Genomic DNA, 23858 nt, shown 5'->3' on the forward strand with positions numbered 1-23858 from the left:
GACGCCAACAGCTGGGGCTACAATCCTGGCAATTCCTTTCCTAGAACCGTGGTCCGGGGATGGTCTCCCTCTGTGCCTCAGTTGATCTCCTGCAGAATGGAGGTGATAACAGTACCTGCCTCAAAGGGCTGGCGTGGGAATGAGATGAATGACCATAGTAAGTCACCTAGGACGTGACTGTTACACCGTGATTACTATTACTGTCATCATCGTTATTGTCGCCACCACCAGCGTCGTCACCCGTCTCACCCTGACCCTGTTTCTGGAGAAAACACCAGGACGGTTCTGGAAGAGCGAGTAAGTCATCCTGACCGCAGGGACTGGGTGGGATTCAAAGGATGACTAGGGCTTTGACAGCTGAGGATGTGGGGAGAGGGCATCGGGCTGAGGGCAGAAGAGCCACAGCTAAACGCAGGAGGGGGTGAGGCTCCACGCGGGTGAGACGGCAGGTGGAGCTGAAAGATTGCTCAGGCGTTGGAGCCCAGGAAGGCACCCGAACGCTGTTCTGTGAGCCGTGAGAAGCCTTTTCTGAGGGTTCCGAAGGATGACAGCGTCAGTTTTGCATTTTAGAAGCATCTTTCTGGCAGGTGTGTAGTAGCTAAGAGGGGGCTTCAGACTCAGGTTCGAGGCCAGGTGTGATGCCAGGTCAGTGGAATGATATCTAAATTGCTGTCCCCAGTAGACCAAAGCATGAACCATAGCGCAAGTTTCTGGATCGTGCAGTAGCCCCAGGAGGTGCTTTTCCTCGGCAGGTGGCCCTCCTCCGTGTGGTGACGCAGGGATCTGGCGTCTTGGGGTCCTGCCATCCCCAGGGCCTCACTGTGCTTGGCATCTAGCTGGCAGAAGGGCGACGAGGCCGTGGAGGGGGCAGTCTGGCTGCCTTGTAGGCCCTGCTCTCGAGGTGGCAGGCGTCACCGCTGCCCGTCTTCTGAGGACCAGTGCCGTGGCCAGGCCTACCGCAGGGAGCCGGGAAGGTGCCGCACCTGGCTGTGCCCCATTACAGAGGGCCGCACTTCCGTGACGGTGGGAAGGTTCCATCTGTGCTTCTGACACCTCGGCCACTAGCCGCACGTCGTGACCAAGCAGCTGAAGTGTGGCCGGGGTAGCTGAACTTTCACTTTTTCTCACGTGTCATACATTTACGTGGCCGACGGGGCTAGGGGCTGTGGCACGGGCAGCGTGGCTGCTGGGAGAGAAGAGGGTGGGTTTGGGGGACACGGTGCTCTCCGCCTTGGCCAGTTAACGGCTGGATGCGGTCAGGAACCTTCCTTAATTCCTGTGCTCACTTCCCTCGACTGTGACAAGGGTGTAACGGGAGCAGCTCCCGGCGAGGCAGCTGCAGGACAAGAGGTCATTGGGGTGGATGCTGGGTGCCGGAGAGGTTGTCCCAGGGACGACCTGGAGCCAGGGCTCAGGCCGGGGAGCGCGCGGCCCCTGCCCCCGGCTTCACCTGGAAACAGTGCCTTCTGCTCAACCCGACTGCGTTGCTTGTTCTCCAAAGCCCACCCCTCGCCTCCTGCAGACCATGCTCTCTGCCCTGATATCCCTCCTGCTGCCTGCACCTGGTCCAGGGGCCGCATCCCCGTGGAGCCCTGTCTCAGCCATGTGCATCTCCGTCTCCACAGGCCCTGGTGTTGGGTTTGTGGGACCCGCCACATCCTGCGCAGCCGCTCTTCCCGCTGTCCAGACGGGGTGTCTCCCATGCGTCTCTGCACCGCCCGCTCCACCCAGTGGAATTCTCTGTGTGTTTGGGGGCAGCAACAAACCCCCGTCGCCCTAAACTGAATTCCTCGGGGGCAGAGAGGGTTGCGGGGGCGTTCCTGGGCCGTTAGACCGGAGGTGACGCAGAGGTGACATCTGCGCGGCCCGGATGAAGCAGGGCGCGGCAGTTACCCTTGAATCTGTGTGGACCTCCAGTTGGAAAAAATCAGGCTACCTCTTTGGCATGTGGTTTCCAGCGTTCTTCTTGACATTTGCACCATTTTTATTCTCCCACATTTTTCTACAAGAATAGCCTTTTAGTTCACATGCCCACTGTCTGTCAGGCCGTCCCTGGTAAGATTCCTGACCAGAAACCGTCGAGGAGGGCTGGAACCAGTCGGTTTGGCTGCTGGACGTGAGTCCAGTGAAGTATGTAAGGGCTCGACGACGGCGAGGTCCCAGGGGACCTGTCCCAGGCTCGCTGGCCCCGGGCAACCCTGAGGGTACCGCTCAGGACTGTCTGATGCCTCTCGACATCAGCCTCGGCATCTTAAGGCTGTCCCCGCAAATACTCCAGATTCCTGTAAGAGTCCATTGATGTTTCTCATTAATCAACTTGTCTAGACCTTTCGGTGACTCACTTACTCAGACAACAGTGTTCGCTGAGCGGCTGCTCTGTGCCAGGACCCTTGTGGGGTTTCAATTAGAAAACAGCAAAGTTTCTATTTTCAAGGAACTTTCATGCCAGTTTGGTGGGAAGAAAGTAAACAGATATCTGTCGGATGTCAACGTGTTCCACGAGGACAAAGCAAGCAGGGTATCTCGTTGTTATCGCCGCATAGCGGTCACCTTCAAGCTTAGTGGCTGAAAACAGCATTTGCGATTTCTTGTGAACCCGTGTGCGGGTCGCTCTTCTGCCGAGCTGTCCCGCGGACCCGTCACAAAGCTGCCTTCCGCTGGGGCTCCGCCGGGGCGCGTGGGGCCTCGGTGCCGGCCACCCGCCCTCTCCACGCGGCCCTTGTCCTGCGGGAGGCCAGCCGGGCTCTCACACGTGCTGAGGGCCCTCCCAGAGGAGGCGGAGGCTGTGAGGGCTCTTGTGACTCAGGACGGGGCGACCCCACGTCACTTCCACCCCGTTCTGCCCAGGAGCCGGGATGGCGAGGCTGCAGGGGACTCGGCCCCCTTTTCCGGGCAGCCTGATTGAGCTGTCGTCGACCAGACGACGTTGTGTGAGTTGAAGGTGTGCGATGTGAAGATTTGATTCACTTATGCTGCCAAATGATGGGACCCGGGGCCACCTCCGATCGACCACACAGGGCAAGGGAACGGCGCCCAGCGGGTCGGGGGGGCCTCCTGAAGAGGCCTGAGGGAAGGGAGGGAGTAGCTGTGCCGATGCCTGGAGTGTCCCAGGCAGATGAAATGGTGAGCAAAAGCTCTGGGGCCAGACCCGGTGGGCCTTTGCATTGAAGATGAGGCTGCAGTATTGAGACTTCTGAGGGAAGATGCTCCCATGTTACTCGGGGGAAGTCTAGTTCTCCTGGGGCAGCAGAGGAGGGTTCCTGAATGGGCTGAGCCAGGTTGAAGGGGGCTCTGCATGTTACTTGTGGGAAATCCAGTTCTCCTGGGGCAGCAGAGGAGGGTTCCTGAATGGGCTGAGCCAGTGAAGGGGGGCTCTGGATTTGGAGACGTTGAGACGGGAGGGTGAATCGTTTGCACAATCAAAGGATTGTGACTTTTAGAGCATGACTTTTAGAGCATCCTCTAAAAGTCCCTGTCGCGCTCGCCCCCCCCAGTCTCCACTCCTCAAAATGCGCACCCCTCTTCCGGCGGGGCTTCCCCGCCGTGTGGGAGCTGGGTTCTCAGTCTCCTCGAGGACGATCAGCTTTGCTCTTGGTCGCTCGCATGTCTCCTCCCGCCCTTAGCTGCATCGCCGTGAAGGGCACAACGCCTGCTGCCACAAGCCTCCTTTTACAAACATCTGCACCCCTGGCTGCAGACTTTTCTGTGGGTTGAATTCGTGGAAGTGGAGTGACTCAGTGTGAACCTTCTCATTTGAAAAGATTCTGTCAAATTTTGCCTAAAACGTTGTGCACGTTTAAATGCCCACTGAGGGTTTATTGGAACGCTGTTTCCCCCTCCCCTCGACAACCTGAGTTGCTATCGCTTTTCAACATCATTTCCAATGTTTTCTTTCTCTCTCTCTCTCTCTCTCGCTTTCTTTCTTTGGTTGCGCCGGGTCTTAGTCACGGCAGGCGGGCTTCTAAGTTGCGGCATGCACGTGGGATCTAGTTCCCTGACCAGGAATCGAACCTGGGCCCTCTGCATTGGGAGTGCGGAGTCTTAACCACTGGACCACCGGGGAAGTCCCTCCAATGTTTTCTAATTATACACATGATATATGTTCACTGTTTAAAGAAAAGGGGGAAATGCAGAAAAGGGTGAGAGAAAATAAAGATTAGCTGTCACGCCCCCACCAGAAGGTAAGATGTCCTGTCCATTTTTGCAAAAGAAGAGAGCAGAGGCCACAGATAGCCAGGATGGTCACCTGAGGAAGCTTCCAGAATCCCTCGTGCCGGTGACAAGGTGTTAAAAATTGCCCCCTCCTCCCCAGGCCCCCTCCCCATCCACTGGTGTCTCCAAAGGCTTGAGATGCTCTCCTCAGCCCAGGGGGCTGTTCGGAGAGAGTTGGTTCCATTATCCACCCCTAAGTGTCCCCGCAAGACAGGTCTGTGGCCGGGAAGGCCCCCGCCGAGGTCTGGGGGCAGCGATGGGAGAGGAACAGCCCAAAGTGTGTTCCGGACGTTGGCCCTGGGCCCGGCAGGCTGCCAGCCCCTCTCTCCAGCCAGCCCAGAGCCAGCGTCCGTTTCCCGGAGCCTCTGACGCGCCCTGGGGACTGCCCTCCAGCGACTGTCCTGCCTTCTTTCCAGAGACCTGAATTACAACCAGCTGCACGAGTTCCCCGTGGCCATCCGGACGCTGGGCCGCCTGCAGGAACTGTAAGCTCCTCTGTGGGGTTTGGGGAGTCCCCTGTGCCCAAGGGCCCCCCACGCCCTCACCTCCCGAGGTCCCGACCTCCCGGGTCAGCAGTCACAGGCCTCGGAGCTGGCTCTGCCCCACCCCCTGACGGCCACTGCTCGTTTTATTCTAAAATGCAAACCAGGGGTGAGACAGACACCAGCCGTCCCCTAGGGCTTCAGGCCTGTCGAGGACGCAGCGTACAGGGGCAGGACAGAGCAGCTCAGGGTCGGCGTGTAACTCCGACCCTAGATCATGTCATCTTAGCTGAAACGGTCTGGGTGTCCAGAGAGCACAGGAAGAGCGCTGTGGGCTCACGTGTCTGAGGTCAGCCTTAGAGGGTGGACGGGCCTTAGGCGACAGTGGGGGAGGAGGACCAGTGGAGATGAGGACCCGGCGGGCCAGTGAGTACGCAGAGGGGCGCTGAGCCGGTGGGGAGACAGCCTTCGGGGAGGAGGGGCCGCCGTGTAGCAGGACGGGCTCTGCGCGGTGCTGAGCGGGACCAGTTAAGGCAGTGGAAGTTTACGACCAGAGCCCAAACCTCCAGGCAGCACTGGATCTGTTCTCACGGCCACCGGGGCCTTTAGCATCAACCCCATGCCTCCCCCTCGCCTGGTCCAGCCGGCTGACAGTGTGAACACCGGGAAGCGAAGCGGGTGGGGAGCTGGACCAGCGCAGGGGAGGGTCCGCGTGAGGAGCGGCTGCACGGCCCCCACTGCCAGCGAATCACCAAGGCCTGCCTTTCCCCTGGAGTGGGGTGGGGGGGGGAAGGTGGGGAGAAGATTTGCTGGGTCTGTAGGGCGTGGCCGGAGCAGGGCGTGCAGAGGCCTGGGAGCAGGAGATGTAAGCTCGGGGGAGAGAGCAGAGCCCTGGGGTGGCAGCAGCAGGAAGGCACACGCGTGGGGCATGTCTGTCCACGTCTATTGGGAGAAGCAGCCTGAGGACAGAGGCTCCTGTCTCGTAAACTTCTGAATCCCTCGGAGCTCAGCTCAACCCCGGCCACGAAGCCGGTGATCAGACACGTGCCACGAGCGAACTCACGCAGGAACATTGACCGAACAAAGCAGGCTGGGTGGGCGTTGGCTGCAGGTGAATTTCGTGAATGAGCGTGGAAGTGATGAGGGGAGGGAGGACGGGTCCCAGAGGCCAGGAAGACACTCAGAAACCAGGGGTCTCTGGTGAAAAAAGGACGGCAGAGGGGGCTGCTCAGCGTGGGTTGTGCTTTCCGGTCCAGCATTTACTTGGAACTGTCCTCCCCCGTAACCAGATGCACTGTTCCCGGCCTCTAGAGCCTGGATGCCCGGGGGGGCCTCGCCGCCTTTTCTCCTCCACCGTCACGGGCGTCCCCCCTGCGCCCCCCTACTCCCCCCCGGGGCTCCGCTCCTCAGTTCAGGGCCTTGAGGCCAAGCCTGGCTCCATCTGGGGACCGCTTCTCCTCCAGGGGCCCCTGTTTCTGCGCTCCCTCCTCCCATGCAGCCTCAGCTCCCCCCTAGGGGCCTCCAGGGTTCTGCCCTCCTTGGGGTGTGGGCCCAGCCTGTTCCCCTGAGTGGCTCTCACAGTGCCCTCAGCCCAGGCTCACCCTCTCTCCTGTCCACGGGTCGTTGAGCAAAGAGGGAAAGTCACAGGCAGATGTGGAACCAGGGTCCCCAGGCTGATGTCCCTTTGGGCCCATGGCCTTCCTGTCCGGCTGTTGGAGAGTGTCCTGGGGTCCCCTGTCCCCGTCCACGGGCTCTCCGCATCCTTCTGACGCCCATGTCATCCCCCAGGGGTTTCCATAACAACAACATCAAGGCCATCCCCGAGAAGGCCTTCCTGGGGAACCCTCTGCTGCAGACGATGTGAGTCCTTGCTCCTGACGCATGTTGGGGGAGGACGCGGTTGGCAGGCGGAGCTGGAGAGGGGCTCCCTGCGTGCTGGTCTCCGCGGAGAGGGGAGAGCAGACACCTGCCTCGGTGCAGCCGGGAGGGAGAATGAAGGGCTTCGGTGTCTTTCCTGCAGACACTTTTATGACAACCCGATCCAGTTCGTGGGGAGGTCGGCGTTCCAGTACCTGCCCAGGCTGCACACCCTGTGAGTTGGTGCCTCCCCCTGCCCCCTGGCACCACCCCCGCCCGCCAGTCCCGCCAAGTCAGGGTCCTGCTCACATAGCTGAAGGAGCAACAACCCGACAAGGTTCTGGTTCTCCGGGGCCCCCGGAGCCACACCCTGGGACTCTTGGCCACCCAAAGGCATCCTCGTCGCTCCTGCTCTGTCAATTCCCATCCCAAGTGCAACGTCTTCAGAAAACCTCCTGCAGGTGGCGCTCTACACGCAGCAGCACAGGGACGCCCCTGAGTCTTTTGGGGCGCAAGCTCCACCTTCCTGTGCGCCCCACCCTCACCCCTGAGGCTGGCGCCATGCGTATGTTTCATCGCTGGACTCCAGGCTCTCCCGCTCAGGCCCGAGCCCAGGGTCCTCCTCAGGATCCGGCGGCACCCATTCTGCTGGGCTCCTGTCGCGTGCAGGCCTGCGTGGTCCCCCGAGGTGGGGTGACCACTGGGGGAAGCCCCGGCAGGTGACACTTAGGGGAGACCCGCTTCCCGGCTCCAACGAGCAACCCCAGCAGACAAACACCTTTCCGGAAGCACTCAAGCCGTTGCCTTTCAAACGGGGCGAGTCCCACAGTCCCTGCCTGTGTTTTGTGCGCACTGGGCCTGGGTGGCTGGGTGGCCAGGTGGCTGGGGGCCAGGTGACCGGCTCTGTCCGGGCCAGGCTGGGTGGAGCTGACCTAGGAAATGGCAGCTTGGACCCTGCTAGGCGTCCAGCCCCCACCAGGGCCTGAGCAACTGGGGTCACTGGAGGGAGGTCGGGGAAGGACGGTGTCCCCAGAAGATGGGGTCCCTGTGTGGGGGGGTCCCTGAGGGCTGAACCCCCTTCAGCACCTGGTGCTCTATCTCCAGATCTCTGAATGGTGCCACGGACATCCAGGGGTTCCCAGATCTCAAAGGCACCACCAGTCTGGAGGTCCTGTGAGTGGACGCTGGCCCCCCAATCCCCCGTCGCCCCCCGTCGCCCCCAGAGTCTGGTCCCCGTTATCTGGCCTTCTAGCCTGGCCCCGAGGGGCCCATGGCCGCTCCCACCGGGCTGGCAGGTGGTTCGGGGGGTGGTGCTGCTCTCCCCCACTTTCCCAGCCTGGGGTTTCTCGGCGATCCTAACCACAAGCTGAGGTGCACGGAGGACCCGGGAGCGGCAGGAGGGCTGTGACAGCCACCTCCTGTGCCTCCTGGTTGCCGCTTTGTCCTGGGGGGAGGGGGGAGAGCGTAGCAGGCCCTCGATTCACCGTAAGAGAGTGAACAGAAGGGTCCCGCGAACACCCAGAGCTGGAAGATCTTCCACGAGGGAAGTAGTAGTTCCCCGAGGGTGACCTCGGCCTCACGCCCTCCCCAGAGCACCCTGTCCTGAGGCCGCCGCCCTGCAGCCTGCTTGCATCCCACTGCCCCGCCCCGGATGCCCCGGCATCCTCTCTGCCCCAGGCACAGGGCACGGGCTCTGGGCTTGGTTCCCAGGGCCCCACTGGGGCTGGAGTTTCCATCCACGGCCTGCGCATGGCCCCCTCCCCTACAGGGAGCAGAACAGGGTCCGGCCCCTGTGTTGCTGGTGACACCAGGAGACGTGGGGGGACACGAAGGGGAGGGCGGGAGGGGCTGGCTGCAGGACCGCCTGCCAGGCGGTGCCCGGCCGTGCCCCTCTGTCCACCCCAACCCACCTCCTCCTCTCTCTCCCCACAGCCCCCCGCCCCGTGCCCCCCACTTGTCTTTTGTCAGCTCTGTGCTCCCACGTCAGCGTCAGGCCAGAGGGGAGGCACGGGGAGGGGCCGGGGACGGCAGGGCCCGGGTCGGTGCCAGCCCCGCTCCGTTCTCCCCGCAGGACCCTGACCCGTGCGGGCCTCCGGCGGCTGCCCCCGGGGATGTGCCAGCAGCTGCCCGGGCTCCGTGTCCTGTGAGTGCCTCCCGCGCCCTCCCACCAGCAAGGCCCCCCTGGGCTCCGTCCCCTCGCCACTCTCTTCCTGGAGAGAGGCAGCCTGGGCTGAGACCTGCCCGAGAGGGACTGGGCTGCCCTCTCCCATTCGGGGAAAAGCCTCGGTCTTCGAAGTCAGGGCCGGGGCTGAGGCCGAGCTCTGCCGCTTCCGGCCGGTGGACCCCAGCTCCCGCTTTGTGTCTCTGAGCTCCGGTTTCTCATCTGCAAAACGTGGGCTCATTTAGGAGGGTTGGAAGCGCCCGGCACATCGTAGGTCCCCCCAGAGTGGCTCTAATAGGCTACCCGAATCTACACAGGGACCACAGAGGACCTTACGTGTCCCGTGAGGAGCAGGGAGTTTCCTCTCCCCTGAGTCTCACTCGGGTTTGAGGTGCTCACCACGGACCACAGCCCCCGGCTCAAGATGTGCACGACCAGCCCTGGACGGGTGTCTAGCCTGCCACCGACAGGCTGTGTGTCCGTGGGCACGTCCTGTCCCCTCTGTGCCTCAGCTGGATGGGGGCTTGGGCCAGGGGATCCCTAGGGGCGTCGGCTCCGTACTGTGACAGTGGTACCGCCTGGGTAGCCTCGGCCAGCTGGCTCGTCCCAGTGTGGCCCTGTTGTGCGCCTCTCACCTCCTGCTTCCTGACCCCCGGGGCCCTCCCAGGGTCCCCTGGGCCTTCACATGGATGAGGCGGCCCCATCCGGGCCCCGCAGAGGGGAGGGGCCCAGCAGGGAGCTGGAGGGAAGTGCCCGGGGTGAGGAGGTCCACAGCCGTGTCCCTGAGGCCCAGCTCCCCTCACCAGCCCGGCCCCCTCTCCCCAGGGAGCTGTCTCACAACCAGATCGAGGGGCTGCCCAGCCTGCACGGGTGTCAGAAGCTGGAGGAAATGTGAGTGTGGGGCACTGGGCCTGAGGGCGGGGTCAGCAAGCACTCTGACCTTCCCCGCCCTGGGCTTGCTGACCCTGAGGTCAGGGCTGGGAGCTCGGCAGAGGCCGGAACAGGCCATGACTCGCAGTGACAGCCCATGAGATGGTGCCCAAAAGGGGTCTCGAGGCGGCTCCTTGGGGGTCAAGGCAGCAGGAAACGTGACAGTGATTAGGGCCAGCGGAGGGGCAGGTGGGCTGGACATGGGGTGGCCGTGGGGGACTGGAAGTGCCCAGGCTCTCGGTTTCCATAAGCGCACACGCACGTGCACAATCGTGTCCGGGAGGGAAACCTGGGCTGCAGGTTCCACGGGGACCGAAACCACTTCACAGATTCTCCGAGCTCCCTTCACCCAGCTCCTGCGTCCCCAAATGACAGGGCCTCTGGCCCTCCATGTCTGGGCCCCGGGACCAGGCAGGGTCGGGGACGTGAGGGCCTGTCCTGGTGCCTTGACACTGAAGGAAGGAGGGTCTGCACCTTTGCCGAGGCCCAGGGTCCATCTCCCACTCAGACGCCAGTCTGTTGAGCTCTGCCTCCCAGCTTGGGCCCGTCTGGGGCCGCCAGGGGCTGGGCTGCATTCTGCTGCTGGACTAGGGTCTGGAGGGCCCGAGGAGTGAGGCCAGCTGGGCTGGGAGCCAGGGCCAGTGGGAGCCCTGGAAGCCCACTCCCTTTGGGGCCACAGGGACGGCTTTGTAGCTTTGTCTCCTGACCACTTACCCAAGGCAGCCACGTCCCCCATGCTCCCTTTAATTCTGGTGATTCTGCGGGCTGGGTCCTTTCTTCCTCCCAGTGGTGGGGTCGGGGTTGGGGGCAGTGTCTGGGCCTCTGGGCTCATCAGCCTCTCTCGCTGCCCTAGTGGCCTCCAGCACAACCGCATCTGGGAAATCAGAGCTGACACCTTCCACCAGCTGACCTCCCTGCAGGCCCTGTGAGTACCTAGGGTAGGGGGGCCCTCCCTGCACGCCTGTGCCCCGTGAGGACCCCCAGCACCCAGGGGCCCCTCCCTGCATGCCTGGACCCCGTGGGGACCCCCAGCACCCAGGGGGGCCCTCCCTGCACGCCTGCGCCCCGTGGGGACCCCCAGCACCTGGGGGGCCCTCCCTGCACGCCTGCACTCCGTGAGGACCCTGCACCTGGGGGGGCCCTCCCTGCACGCCTGCACCCTGTGAGGACCCCCAGCACCCGGGGGGGGCCCTCCCTGCACACCTGCACCCCGTTAGGACCCTGCACCTGGGGGGCCCTCCGTGCACGCCTGCACCCCATGGGGAACCCCAGCACCCGGGGGGCCCTCCCTGCATGCCTGCACCCTGTGGGGACCCCCAGCACCCGGGGGGCCCTCCCTGCATGCCTGCACCCCATGAGGACCCTGCACCAGGGGGGGCCCTCCCTGCACGCCTGCACCCCATGGGGAACCCCAGCACCCGGGGGGCCCTCCCTGCATGCCTGCACCCCGTAGGGAACCCCAGCACCCGGGGGGCTCTCCCTGCACGCCTGCGCCCCATGAGGATCCCCAGTGGGGCCCCTCCCTGCACGCCTGCACCCCGTGAGGACCCCCACCGGGCAGCCTCCCTGCATGCCCACACCATGGCACATGTGTCGGTGACCCAGGGTAAGAACGACGGGTCCTCCATGTGTCACTGTACCCTCCTGTCACGTCCTCTGCCCGTAGGGACCTGAGCTGGAACGCCATCCGGTCCATCCACCCCGAGGCCTTCGCGACCCTGCGCTCCCTGGTCAAGCTGTGAGTGTCCACTGCCCTCTCCTCCTGGGAGCTGGAGCACCGTGGGCCTGTGGGCTGCCCAGCGGGGGCAGGAGGGCCCGGCCTGGGGTGGGACACGCGTGGGTGTTGGCCACACGTGCTGGGGACGTGGCTGCAGCCTAACCGCGTTCCCAGCCCCCTGGACAGACGTGGGACCTGATGAGCCGGAGCCACCCCTACGAGCTCTGCGGCGCCACGCGCAGCCTCAGCCCCCGGGCAGCCAGGCCCCGAAGCCACCGGGGCGGGAACGGGGAGCGTGTGGGGCCACCGCGCACAGGGGTGCGTGTTCTCCACTGTGTCCTGAAGGCTCGTCTGCCGGAGGCCGTGCAGCGCTGCCCCTCGCCTCTCAGGTGCTCCCCGGCCTGCGGAGGTGGTGCTCACTCAAGGGGCTGGGACCCCGGCGCTCACAGCCCTGCTCTCTGGGCTCAGGCCACGCTCTCACCGCTGCTTCCCGCCTGTTCGCTCTGCTCCCGCCACAGCGGTCGGATGGGTATTTTTATCCCTTTGAAAGATGAGGCCGCTGAGGCTCGGGCAGACCTGCGACACGCCTCGGCTTCACGGGGAGCTGGTGACGGGGCCCGGTTCCCTGACGTCCAGCCCAGGCCGTTTCCACGCTGCCGGTCTGTGGCCGCGCTGTCTGGTTTGGAGGCCTGGCTTCTTCTGATATTTCTCCAGGGGGAGCCATGCACATCTTCACCTCTGGCTACTAAGCTGGCCCTGAAACAGAACGGGCGACCGAACCCCTGCGTGCGGCCAGACAGCCGCGCTGTTCAGTCCCAGCTCTGGCCCCCGCGTCCTCAGAAGAGCAGGGGGCCGGGGGCCGGCACAGCAGGCGGATGCCCTGGTGGGCTGGACAGGGACTCCGGTGGGACTCAGACGGGGCCCAGCAGCTGTGGCCGAGCGGCTGTGTTACCCAGGAGCTGGGACGGCGTGGCGTCACCTCCAACAGCCCCGTGTAGTCGGCCCCCGAGGTCCCACGAGTGGGGGACGACGGAGCTCTGGCAACCCTGCCACCTCTGCCCGGCATCCGTGCTCCTTCCTCCGAGCCTTCCTTCCCTCGTCTCCTCTGGCTCCCATCCCGGGCACACTGGCCACGCCTTCAGCACAGTCTGCCTCCAGCCACCCCCTGACTGCCAGTGACCCTGACCATCCACTGTCCTAGGGACCTGACGGACAACCAGCTGACCACACTGCCCCTGGCCGGGCTTGGGGGCCTGGTGCATCTGAAGCTCAAAGGGAACTGGGCTCTGTCCCAGGCCTTCCCCAAGGACAGCTTCCCCAGACTGAGGTGAGGCTTCCTGTCCCCACACCTACAGAGGTCTGCCTCAGGGCAGTGGCCAGGCCGGGAGGGACAGGAGAGAGCCCAGGGCCTCACCCCGAGAAAAGCCTGGAGGCCCAGGGTCTGGCCAGCCTGAGTGGGGAGGGCCCCTTCCCCCTCATCCCCGCGTAGCGTTTCCCTCTCCCAGTCCCAGCCCTGGGGGACCCCGGCGAGGACAGAGCTAAGATGGTGTGAAGGCCCCCCGCCTGCTTGGGCAGCTTCCGGGCCTGGAATCAGGGCCGAGCCCAGGGTGCTGATGAGTAGAAAACAGCCGCTCAGCCCTTGCTGGTGCCGAGGACCCCAGGCCTCCTTCGGCCCATGTGGCCCACGCTCTGCTGCAAAGCAATGGGGGTCCGGCCTCACCCGCAGGGCGCCAACCCAGCTCTGACGTGCCCAGAGGCGCGGGGCGCAGGCCTCGCGGAGAGCGAGGGTGAAGACGGGCCAGGAGAGCCCTGTCTCCTCGCTAGCGGAAGAGGAGGGCCGCCCGGAGGGGCGGAGCTCTCAGGCTGCGTGGCCCAGCTGCTCCCCGTCGGAGCCTGGCTCAGGCCTGTAGATGGGGGAGGACGAGGCTGGATGGCACTCAGAGCGCTGGGGGGCAGAGGGCGGCTGCGGGCCTGAGGAAGAAGCCCGGGAGGCCACCAGCAGGGCACTCGGGGGCAGTGGGCGGCTGCGGGCTGCCGGAGCCCCGGCCGTGGCTAAGGTGGCTGTGTCCCGCCCCCCCCCCCCCCAGGGCCCTGGAGGTGCCCTACGCCTACCAGTGCTGTTCCTACGGCGTGTGCCGTGGCGTCTTCAAGGCCTTGGGCCGACGGACGCCCCAGGGCCCTCACCCTGACGACCACGATGCTCCCAAAAGGCCCCTGGGCCTCCCTGCCGACGCAGCCGAGAGCCACTGTGAGTGACCCGGGGGGCCGTGGGGGGGCCGGGAGGGAGGAGGCGCAGGACCCCGAGGGGAGCCGGCAGGGGCTGCTGGGGGCCCAGGGAGGGGCGGCCCCTGTTCACGCCTGTCCTCCAGGCCCCGGGGACACAAGGGCGGCGCTGACCTTGACGGCAGGCATGCCTCCCACCTGCCAAGCCCTCTGTGGCCCCCAGGGCGCGCCCCAGGCCGTGGCTCACGTGACAGCCCTGTCCTGGTGGGCCGCAGCTCCTCCACGGCACCCCGCGCCCCGCCACGCGAGCCCTGCAGCGGGCGTCCTCAGAGCAGACAGCGCTTTCCAATCAGCCCGAGCCAGGCGGGGTCAGGCTAAATCAATTAAACCTGCTTCTGGAAAAGAGTCCTTTCACGCCGTGTCTCAGAGCCAAAAGGAGCAGCTGGGGGGTCACTGCTGCCCCCACCGTCTGCCCCGCTGTCTCACCAGGGGCTTCAGAGGCCCTGGCGCCCGGGGGCCTCTCGGGGAGGCCAGAGGGGACACCTACGGGCTGGGGTCTCTGGTGAAGGGCAGAGAGATGGTCTTCATGGCCTGCCCCCTGTTGCAGAGCACAAGCAGAATTAGGAGGGAGGGGAAAGGGCCCCGACTCGGGGGTTTCCCTTCAGTCTCTAACTCTCTCTTCACAATGTGTCAGTGCAGAAGCTAAACAGAAAGATCAGATCTAAACACGTAAGAACATTCACGCCAGTGTAGACGGACCCAGGTTCTAACTCCTCCAGACCACTCACGGGTCAGGTCACCACGGACAAGGCCTTGGGAGCCTCCGTTTCTTATCCGTAAGCTGGGAGCGGCGTTCGCGCCCCACAGGCCGTCGGGAGCATTGAAGATCCCGCAGACAGACGCGTGTGCCCTCCGTCCACGGTGGCTACTCAGGGAGGGGCCTCTGGCCGGACACGCAGGAGTGTAGCTGGGAGCCCAGGAGGCCGCCGTGGGCAGGCGAAGGGGACTGGAGCCCTCCCGGGAGAGTGTGAGGCCCGGCAGGGGCAGCAGCTTCCCTGGGGCGGTCTGGGTGTCTGCCGTCCACTCCGCATGGATAGGAGTGGAAACCTTCCTTCCTGAAAGTGAAACTCCACCAGGCCAGAGTCTGGGAGAACCACAGGGCATCGGGCTGGTGGGCGGCCATTGCCATAACGGCACCGGGGCCGGGCCCCACTTCCTGAGGAGCTGCTGAGCCTAGGAGGGGGCCAGGGCCGCGGCTACAGCCATATCCCACATCCCCCTCGGTGAAGAGCGGTCTTCAGCACTTTGGCTGTGACCTTACAGCCTCAGACGGAGTCCACGGGCCTCAGCTCTTGCATCTCATCCGTGCATTTTGATTTCCAAGCACTGCTGAGCTCCGTTCTACAGAGCAGGAAAGGTGGCGAGGGATGGAATGCTAGGCTGTGGGCACAGCCCGGCCCCCTGCCCACCCAACAGTGCCCAGGCCATGGGCAGCTCCACAGGGCCTCCCTGCCTCCAGGGAAAGCTCCCAACTGAACTGTTTACCCTTTAAGTGGGAGGAAGGCTCCACACAGGAAGCAGACATGTGAGCTGAAGGCGGGGACAAGTGTGACAAACGGTCGCCTGCCTGGGCCTGGCCTGTACACGGTGGAGAGCCCACTGGCCCGGCTCCCTAACCTTCCAGGAGAGGCAGTTTCCCCCGCCTACCCCAACCCAACTCCAGAAACTTTCCAGGAACTCCCTGGCGGTCCCGTGGTTAGGACTCTGCACTCTCACTGCCGGGGTTCAATCCCTGGTCGGGGAACTAAGATCCCGCCAGCCTCGACGGGGATCTTCCAATGCTGAATTATCGCTGCAAAAGAGAGTTTCGTCTTTATAAACTATAAACTGGTTTAGTTATCATTTATCATTTCAATATCCTTAAAGAATTTCTGGGCCCTGAGATGTCCACCCCCGTGGAGATTGCAGGCCCTGGTTTAAGGAACAGCACACGAGCGAATAAGGAAAATAATGCCATTTGATTCAATCACGTTTTGGAGTTTCTTTAACAAGGGATTTGCCTTTCTCAGACGAACAGAATCGCAGAGCCTAGACTTACAATTGGAAGGGTGGTTAAAGATGATCTAGTCCACCTGCTAACGCAGTAGAGAAGCGCCTTCTCACACTGGAGACTTCCTGCTCCAGTCTCTCCAGTTACTCACACCGTGTGCATCTGTAAAGCTCCCCCAACCGTCTCCCCGTCCCCCCACCTTGGCTCTGCGGCCCAGCGAGGCTCGGTCTGACTTCCGCTCTGTCGCTCACTGGCTGTGAGACCCAAGGCAAGGTCTTCGCTTTCCTCACGTGTCCGATGATGCCTGTGGCTGCCTGCCTCCTGCAGCTGTGGGGAGGGTCGGTGAGGACTCCGTAGGCGCGGGGCCTGGAGGATGAGAGCTGGGGGAGCCCCAGCCCTGGCGCCAGGTGACCTCCTCGTGGGGGCAGCGTGCGTGCCCACGGCTCCTCGACAGCAGGGCCGCGTCTCGTCCACCCCACATGCCCCCCGCCTGTGCCCAACGCCCAGCAACAGGGTTCTGTGGTCAGCACACGTGACCTCTGATGGTGGGAGCTTCTTTGTGTAGGAAGAACCAGAACTTCTCCCTCTGGATCATGATTTGCCTCCTTCTGTGACGCGTCTGTTGATGCTGGTTCTGCTGCCTGGGACCATCAGCACGTCGGGGTGTAGTGATGCCTGCAGGCCGGCAGCTCTTTGAGGACGGCCTTCCTCCCCTCACCCTGCCTTTTCCGAGTCCAACACTCTCAGCAGCTCGGCTGTCGTCACCGTCCCTGGTCCACCTCCTCCGAGCGCATCCCGCTCGCTGTTCTGTCCTTTGCAGTGTGCAGGGCTCCCAGCCGGACACGGGGTCACAGTGGTGGGCTGGCCCGTGTGGAGGGCCCCCACCAGCAGGGCAGCCTCCCCTGACTCTGTGCAGCCGCCCGGGAGGACATGGGGGCACTCGGTGTCTGAGGGCCACAGGCGGATAACAGGGAGCTGACCAGAGGTTTGCCCCCGAGGGTAGACACACCTGTGCAGGGCCGCAGGGAGGCCCCGTGCCCAGCAGACGAGTCGGGACAACATCTCAGAGGGGTGGGGTTTTGGAGAAAGGTGGGGCTTGACCCACACCAAGACCAGGGTCTGAGCCAGTTTCTGGTCTCCCCTCAGATGATGTGGACCCAGACGAGCTTCAGCTGGAGGTGGAGGACCCCAGGCCACACCCCACTGTCCAGTGCAGCCCTGTTCCAGGTGAGAGGGGTGCCTCGGGGTGGGGAGGGCAGGGACTGGGGAAGGAGCGTTACGGAAAGTGGGGTCCAGCTGCTCGCCTTTTGAAAGCCAATACTCGAGAGACAAGGTCGGTGGAAAGGAAAGTTTGCTTTACTTTGGAGGCTGGCAACCTGGGAGGGGGAGGGTGGACTCATGTCCAACGGCCGACTCCCCCCACCGACAATCAGTGGCCAAGAGCTTTTACGGGGGAGTTTCAGGGATGTACAGGCAGAGGGAGGGGGCTACATGCAGAGACAGCACAGTCAGCTCTGACGGTCATCTTGAAACTGGTCATCGGTGGTCTGATCAGCGTCATCTTGATTGTTTTAAGTACAGTTAGGCTTCAGTTCCAGGGTCGGTTTGTTCCCATTTCTTCAGGCCGGTTCTCAGAACTGTGGCAGCTTAGGTCATGGCTACAGCCTGGTCATCATGTAGTTAACTTCTTCCAGCTGGCGGGGGCGGGTTTCAGCATCTATAAAACAGCTCAAAGGACGTGGCTCAGAATATTATCTACAGCCCTGAGGACGGACTGAAGGCCCTTGACTTTGCTCAATGACTATTATTATTTAGTCCTTTGACTCTTTCCTTTGCTTCTGCATTTTCTCACTTCTCTAATTAAACTTACTCTTTGGTTAAAAGCGACAAGAGGCAGGCGGAGGACATGGGTGTGGGGAGGACCACAGCGTCCTGCTCCGCTGCAGGAGCCCCCGCTCTTCCGCGAGTTCAGCCTCTTCTGTCATTCCCGGGGAAGGGGCTGTCGCCCCCCTTCGGTGGCTGCTTGGGGGCAGCGGGAGCGGGGGAGGGGAGGGGAGTCAAAGCGACATTTACGAGTCGCCAGAGGTGATACAGCCAGGAGGAACTTTCTCTCAGCGAAGAGACCCCACTGCTCAGGCGGCGGGTGCGGGGCTGGCTCGTCTGAGACCCGCAGAGTTCGAGCAGGGCAGCACCCTGCAAGGCCCCCTTCTGCATCCCTCCCCACTCCATCCCAGGAGGGGTGCCGCCTCTCGTAGGTAAAGCTCTCCCGGGCGTAAAACACCAGGTGTCCCTGGGGGCTCCTTCCAGCACTGTCCGCTCCTCAACGGCTGAGGGAGCCTCCTTCAGTCTCCGCTAAATCCATCTTGCTGTCAGGAAACAAAGAAAATTCCCCTTTGGCCCAGCCCAGCCTCTGTGTTTAGCGTGAAGCCCCAGGCCACCCCGGAGGCAGCAGCGGCCACGGGAGCCGGGCCGGGAAGCGTCGGACGAGTGGAAGGCAGCGGATAGCGTCCCTCTCACCGGCTCTCCAGCCCCGCCCAGGCCCCGCAGCACACGCGCCCCGCGCTTCGCGGCTGTAGCGCGCCCTCTAGTGCCCGCAGCGACAAGCGCACCAGCGCACCTGGAGGCGCAGGTGCGTGTTCACGCGGCCTCTGAAAACCGGTGATCAGCAGCGATGACGTAAAAGGGGAAGCTCCAAAAGACAAAATCCAACTTGCACTCACTTTTACAATAGCACATACAAATGGCCAAATAAATTCCGGTGTGCCCGTATTCACTGCACAGACACCTAAAACGTGTTTTTCAGTAATGTAACAATATGGGAAAGTGTGCATGATAAAACTTTAACTTAAAAAAGAGAATAAGAAACTATGGGACTTCCCTGGTGGTGCAGTGGTTAACAATCCACCTGCCAATGTAGGCGACAAGGCTTCAGTCCCTCGTCCGGGAAGATCCCACGTGCCGCGGAGCAACTAAGCCCGTGCGCTGCAACTACTGAGCCTGCGCTCTAGAGCACGCGAGCCACAACTACTGAAACCTGCGCACCTAGAGCCCGTGCTCCGCAACAAGAGAAGCCACCGCAATGAGAAGCTCGCGCACCACAACGAAGACCCAACGCAGCCAAATAAATAAATTTTTAAAAAGAGAGAGAATGAGAAACGATCTACAGTAAAGTCCCAATTTAGTTAAAAAAAATCTATATGTATATATGTATTTCTTAAAACTGATAGAAAACATGGCAAAATGATGAGTTTCTCTGAGGAGCGATCATAAGCAGTTTCAATCCACGTTACATGTTCCAGTTTTTCTACCACTGACAGCTATTATTTGGTAATCAGAAAAAAAAAGTGTTTAAAAAAGAGCTGTCACAAATCCTCTGAAGTGCCCAGGCCGCCTAGCAGCACATGGAAGAACAGGAGTCCAGGCCAGGATGGATGAAGGAACAGAGGTCCAAAGTTACAAGGTGGTTTGAGGACAGGGCCTGGGGAGAGAGATGGACAGCGCCAGGCTGTCCGCCATCCAGTGCAGAACCAGACGGGAAAACCCCAGGGGCCACCTGCCCTCTGATGTTCTCAGTAGGCTTTGCCTCCAACACTGACCCAGTCGTGAGCATTAAATGTGGCCGAGGAACCAGGGAGAGCCCACCTGGCCAGGCTCCTCGTGGCAGGGTCCTGGGTGCCGCTCTGCGGGTTGGCCCCAGCCTGTCCCTAGGGCTGCTGCCCTGGCCGCTCCTCCAGGCCAGCCTGTCTCTTCCTTGCTCTGGACGCTGCTCCGTGGGGAGGGCTGCTCTGCCTGATGTTTCCCCAAGGCTGGTCCGTGCTGCCTTAGTCTGTACCACGTGTGCGTTTCTCACGTGTCTGTGCCTCCGTGTCCTGGGCTGGCGTCCACCCCCTGCAGCTCGTGGAGGAAGCCCTCCTTCTGTGTCCCCTCTGCTCCTCTCCCAGACCCACCAGGAGCCCTGAGACTCCTGGTGGCCTGCAGGGCTGCCCTGCAGATGGATGAGGCCATGTCCGCCCCGCGGCCCCAGGCTAGAGTGTGGTCCTCTCTCCCGCAGGCCCCTTCAAGCCCTGCGAGCAGCTCTTCGAGAGCTGGGGCGTCCGCCTGGCCGTGTGGGCCGCCGTGCTGCTCTCCGTGCTCTGCAACGGGCTGGTGCTGCTGAGCCTGTCCGCAGCCGGGCCCGGCCCCCTGCCCCCATTCAAGTTCGTGGTGGGGGCCATCGCAGGGGCCAACACCTTGACCGGCCTCTCCTGCGGCCTTCTCGCCTCGGTGGACGCGCTGACCTTCGGCCGGTTCGCGGAGTATGGCGCCCGCTGGGAGTCGGGCCCGGGCTGCCGGGCCGTGGGCTTCCTGGCCGTGCTGGGCTCCGAGGCCTCCATGCTGCTGCTGACCCTGGCCGCCGTGCACTGCAGCGTGGCCGTGGCCTGCGTGCGGGCCCGTGGGAAGGCGCCGGCCCCGGGCAGCTTGCACGCGGGGGCCCTGGGCTGCCTGGCGCTGGCGGGGCTGGCGGCTGCCCTGCCACTGGCCTCCGTGGGTGAGTACGGGGCCTCCCCGCTCTGCCTGCCGTACGCCCCGCCCGATGGCCGGCCGGCCGCCCTGGGCTTCGCCGCGGCGCTGGCGATGCTGAACGCCTCCTGCTTCCTGGCAGTGGCCGCAGCCTACGTCAGGCTGTCCTGCGAGCTGCCCGGGGCCGAGCTGGAGGCCGTGTGGGACTGCGCCGCCGTGCGCCACGTGGCCCGTCTCACCTTCGCTGACGGGCTCCTCTACTGCCCCGTGGCCTTCCTGAGCCTGGCGTCCGCGCTGGGCCTCGTCCCCGTCACCCCCGAGGCCGTCAAGTCCGTGCTGCTTCTGGCGCTGCCCCTGCCCGCCTGCCTCAACCCCCTGCTCTACCTGCTCTTCAGCCCCCACTTCCGGGAGGACCTGCGGCGGCTGCGGCCCTGCCTGGGGGTCCCGGGGCCTCTTGCCCTGGCGGCCGCCGGCCAGCTGGAGCCGAGCTCCTGCGACTCCACCCAGGCCTTGGTGGCCTTCTCGGACGTGGAGCTCATCCTGGAGGCCTCCGAGGCGGGCCGGCCCCCCGGGCTGGAGACCTACGGCTTCACCTCCGTGACCCTCGCCCCCTGCCAGCAGCCCGGGGTCTCCCGGCCGGAGGGCAGCCACTTTGCGGAGCCAGAGGGAACCCGCTTTGGGAACCGGCCACCCGCCGTGGACGGCGGACAGCCGCGGGGGGCCGAGGGGGCCGTGCCAGCGGGGGCGGGCCGGGCGGGGGCCGGGGCCTTCCAGGCGTCTGGCTCTGCCTCGGCCTCACACTTGTAAACGTCCTCTCCGTTCCCCTACGCCCCTCCCCTCCCGCCCCCTCCGTGAAGGACGCTGCTTGTAAAATAAACCCCACCAGATGGCCCCGCCCCCGGCCCGCGCTCTCCCAGGCCACCACCGTGTGTACTTGGCCTGGGTTCCCCTCGGCCCTGCTCTGGCCTCTTCCCTGTCGCGTCTGAGGCTGAGGACCAGAGGTCTGGACGTTTGTCCGCTTAAGGTAAATGAGGGGAGCAGAGGACAGTGACGGGGGCGGGGGCCCGAGCGGCCCAGGATCAGGTGCGCCGGGCAGGGGACCGCACAGGGGCCAAGGAGGGGCCGCCAGGGCTTCTCCCCTTGCTCCGGGACTGGATGCACACGTGCTCTGTGCCCCGCTGGTCCTGAATATGCCGCTCAAAAGACTCCTGTGAAAACAAGTTTCTGAAAATAGGACATTGTGCCCGTTTCTTAGAGATTCAGGGTGCACGTCAGTGTGGCAAAGAGTCAGGAGAATCCCACAGCAGTGAGGTCTGTTGAACTTGCTTTAAGCTAGTTCCCCAAACTATTGAACAATAGGTTTTGGTTTGCCGGTTGGGTTTTCGTGGAATATCTACTAGCACCTCACAGACCAGCCCTCGTCTCTCCCAGGGGCCCCCTTTTGCACCACCTGGTGACGTCAGAAGAGGCCACCAGTCTTAAAAGCCCGGTCCTGGGAGCTGGACCCTGTTAACCAGATGTGACCTTCTTGTTTCTGTTGTCCTGCCCTGAAAAGAGTGGGGAGTGGGCTGTTGCCCTGTGTTCCAGCCTCAGACCCCGGCACCGGGCAGATGGAAGGGCTCCCAGCCACCAGAGAAGCTTCTTCCCTCATACGATGGAGGGTCCCTGGCTGCCGGCTGCCTTCCCGTGGTTCCTGTGGTTCGCCATCTGCCATCTTCTGCCCCAAGCCTGGCCCCTCCCTCTGTGCCCCCAGGCCCTGCCCTCTAGGGGGCACAGGGAGCCCCTGGCCAGCGCCTGGGGGGATGTTTGTGTTGCATGTTGGGTTGCAGGAAGCGTCACCCAGGACTGGGACTCCTGGGCGCCCCAGATTGGCTGGGACCTTCTGCCTTTCCCGCCGTAGCCTCCCTCCCTTACTTTTTACCAGGGCACCCCCTCCCTGCCCCCAAATACAGGATGAGGAGTGAGAGCCAGGGCTCGGAAGAGGGTGAGACCTGTCCAGGGCACCCCGATGTCTGCCACGTCGGGATGGGAGTTGGAATTCGGGACCCAGCAGGACCCAGCGCTCCCCGAGTGCTGTCGTGGTCCTGAGCCAGCCCCCTAGGGCCTCCGCTCCTAGGACAACCTGGGAAGGTCCTTCTATTGATAGTTACATGGCCTGCGGCCCAGTGTCTGTCTCCCTGCCCTCCCCCCGAAGTGGAAATTCTCACAGGAGTCGCCAAAGCCACCAGGTGGGGTGGAGGGATGAGGTGGGGACCACGGTGGAACCGGCACATTTTCAATCTCAGCTAAGTCAGAGGCCAGGCTCTGAAACCAGACGTGCTGCCCCGGTGCCACAGAAGAGCCCCAGAGCCCAGGCACAGGGCCAGCCGCGGCAGGCGCTCGGTGGTGGTGGATTCATTTGTCAGCTGGTGACGTGAGAACCCCGGTCCGTGCACCTCCCGGGGTTGATCGGGGCCTCTCGTGGAAGCAGGTTGCTCTGCTCTGGTGCTGAGAAGCAGTGACTCTTATGTGAGAAAGGAGTTCTCCGAGACGCCCCAGGGATGGACAGCAAAGGGGGTGTGATTTCGGGAGCCTCGACTTCTGGGAGGTTGTCCAGGCCCCTCCCTGTGCGGCCACCGTCCCCTTGGAGTCAGAGCTGTTGCTGGGTGGGCCAGGGGGAGGACGGCCCTGCGTTGGAGCCCAGGAGTCGTGGGACCCGTACCTGCATTGGCCTCTCCCACGAGGAGGGGCTGGGGCTTCAGGGCTGTAAGCTCGAGGGCAGCCCCACCGCTGTCTGTGTTCTGTTCCCAACCAGCTGGGCATTGGCCAGGGCTCCACCTTTTGGTTGGAGGAGAGGTGTTTGCCAGGAAGTCTTTTTACTATTCAAAAGCCTCGTAGATGTTGTACGTTCACCCAACACGAGAGGCGAAGTAAAGTCTCTTCGTGTTCGCCTGGCTTTCCTGCAAGTCTGCGTCAATCCTTGGTTCTCTCCGCTGTGATCAGTAGAAGATTATGAAGATAGGTATATCATCGATTAAACTCAACATCAAAAGCCAAATAATTCAATGCATGTAGATGCCTTTGTCTTGGATTGATGGCATATTCCAAGATGGTGCCCACGGGGAAGAGTCCGTCCTGGGGCCGTGGTGGTGAAGATGCTGGTTCCCGCCGCCCTGGCCTCTGACAGTGCTGCTGTGGAACACTCACGGTGCCCACCCGCCTCCCCGGACCACCTGCAGCAGAGGGTCCTGAGCGCCTCTGTCCACACCGTGAGGAAACCCAGCTCAGGGCTGGGTGCGAGGCCGCAGTTACAGAGCCTCAGGCGGGGCCTTCCCTTTGCCGTGCCCCCTCCACCTCGAGCTTCGAGCCTCCTTCCCAGCTTTGCCCGTCCAGGGTTGGGGAGTGGGGAGGACTGACGACGGTTCCCCGCAGGCCCGAGTAGGTGAGGACGGCGCCGGCCGTGGGACCTCTGACCCATTCTGGCCTCTGTGCTGGTGCACCCTGCCCGGGTGGGCCCCAGGCTCTCCGAGCTGTGAATATTGATCGGATCCTTCTGATAAAGAAGCACCAGTGGGCTTCCCTGGTGGCGCAGTGGTTGAGAGTCCACCTGCCGATGCAGGGGACACGGGTTCGTGCCCTGGTCCGGGAAGATCCCACATGCCGCGGAGCGGCTGGGCCCGTGAGCCGTGGCCGCTGAGCCTGTGCGTCCGGAGCCTGTGCTCCGCAATGGGAGAGGCCACAACAGTG

The 23858-nt window shown here is 63.3% G+C and overlaps 1 protein-coding gene across 3 annotated transcripts in view; it reads left to right on the forward strand.

Annotated features, from left to right (window-relative positions):
- The window catches only part of LGR6 (leucine rich repeat containing G protein-coupled receptor 6), a 94350-nt gene extending 70492 nt beyond the window's left edge, over positions 1-23858 (forward strand). For all 3 annotated transcript variants that reach the window (XM_067729912.1, XM_067729913.1, XM_067729914.1), the window contains 12 exons: positions 4629-4697; positions 6483-6554; positions 6715-6786; positions 7656-7724; positions 8623-8694; positions 9538-9603; positions 10496-10567; positions 11309-11380; positions 12561-12686; positions 13447-13607; positions 16779-16859; positions 19684-23858. In XM_067729912.1, the coding sequence (XP_067586013.1) occupies positions 4629-4697; positions 6483-6554; positions 6715-6786; positions 7656-7724; positions 8623-8694; positions 9538-9603; positions 10496-10567; positions 11309-11380; positions 12561-12686; positions 13447-13607; positions 16779-16859; positions 19684-20939 (2188 nt within the window). In that variant the 3' untranslated portion in view covers positions 20940-23858. The remainder of the gene's footprint in view (positions 1-4628; positions 4698-6482; positions 6555-6714; positions 6787-7655; positions 7725-8622; positions 8695-9537; positions 9604-10495; positions 10568-11308; positions 11381-12560; positions 12687-13446; positions 13608-16778; positions 16860-19683) is intronic.

This window comes from Pseudorca crassidens, chromosome 2, assembly GCF_039906515.1.
Source record: "Pseudorca crassidens isolate mPseCra1 chromosome 2, mPseCra1.hap1, whole genome shotgun sequence".
NCBI classification, from domain to species: Eukaryota; Metazoa; Chordata; class Mammalia; order Artiodactyla; family Delphinidae; genus Pseudorca; species Pseudorca crassidens.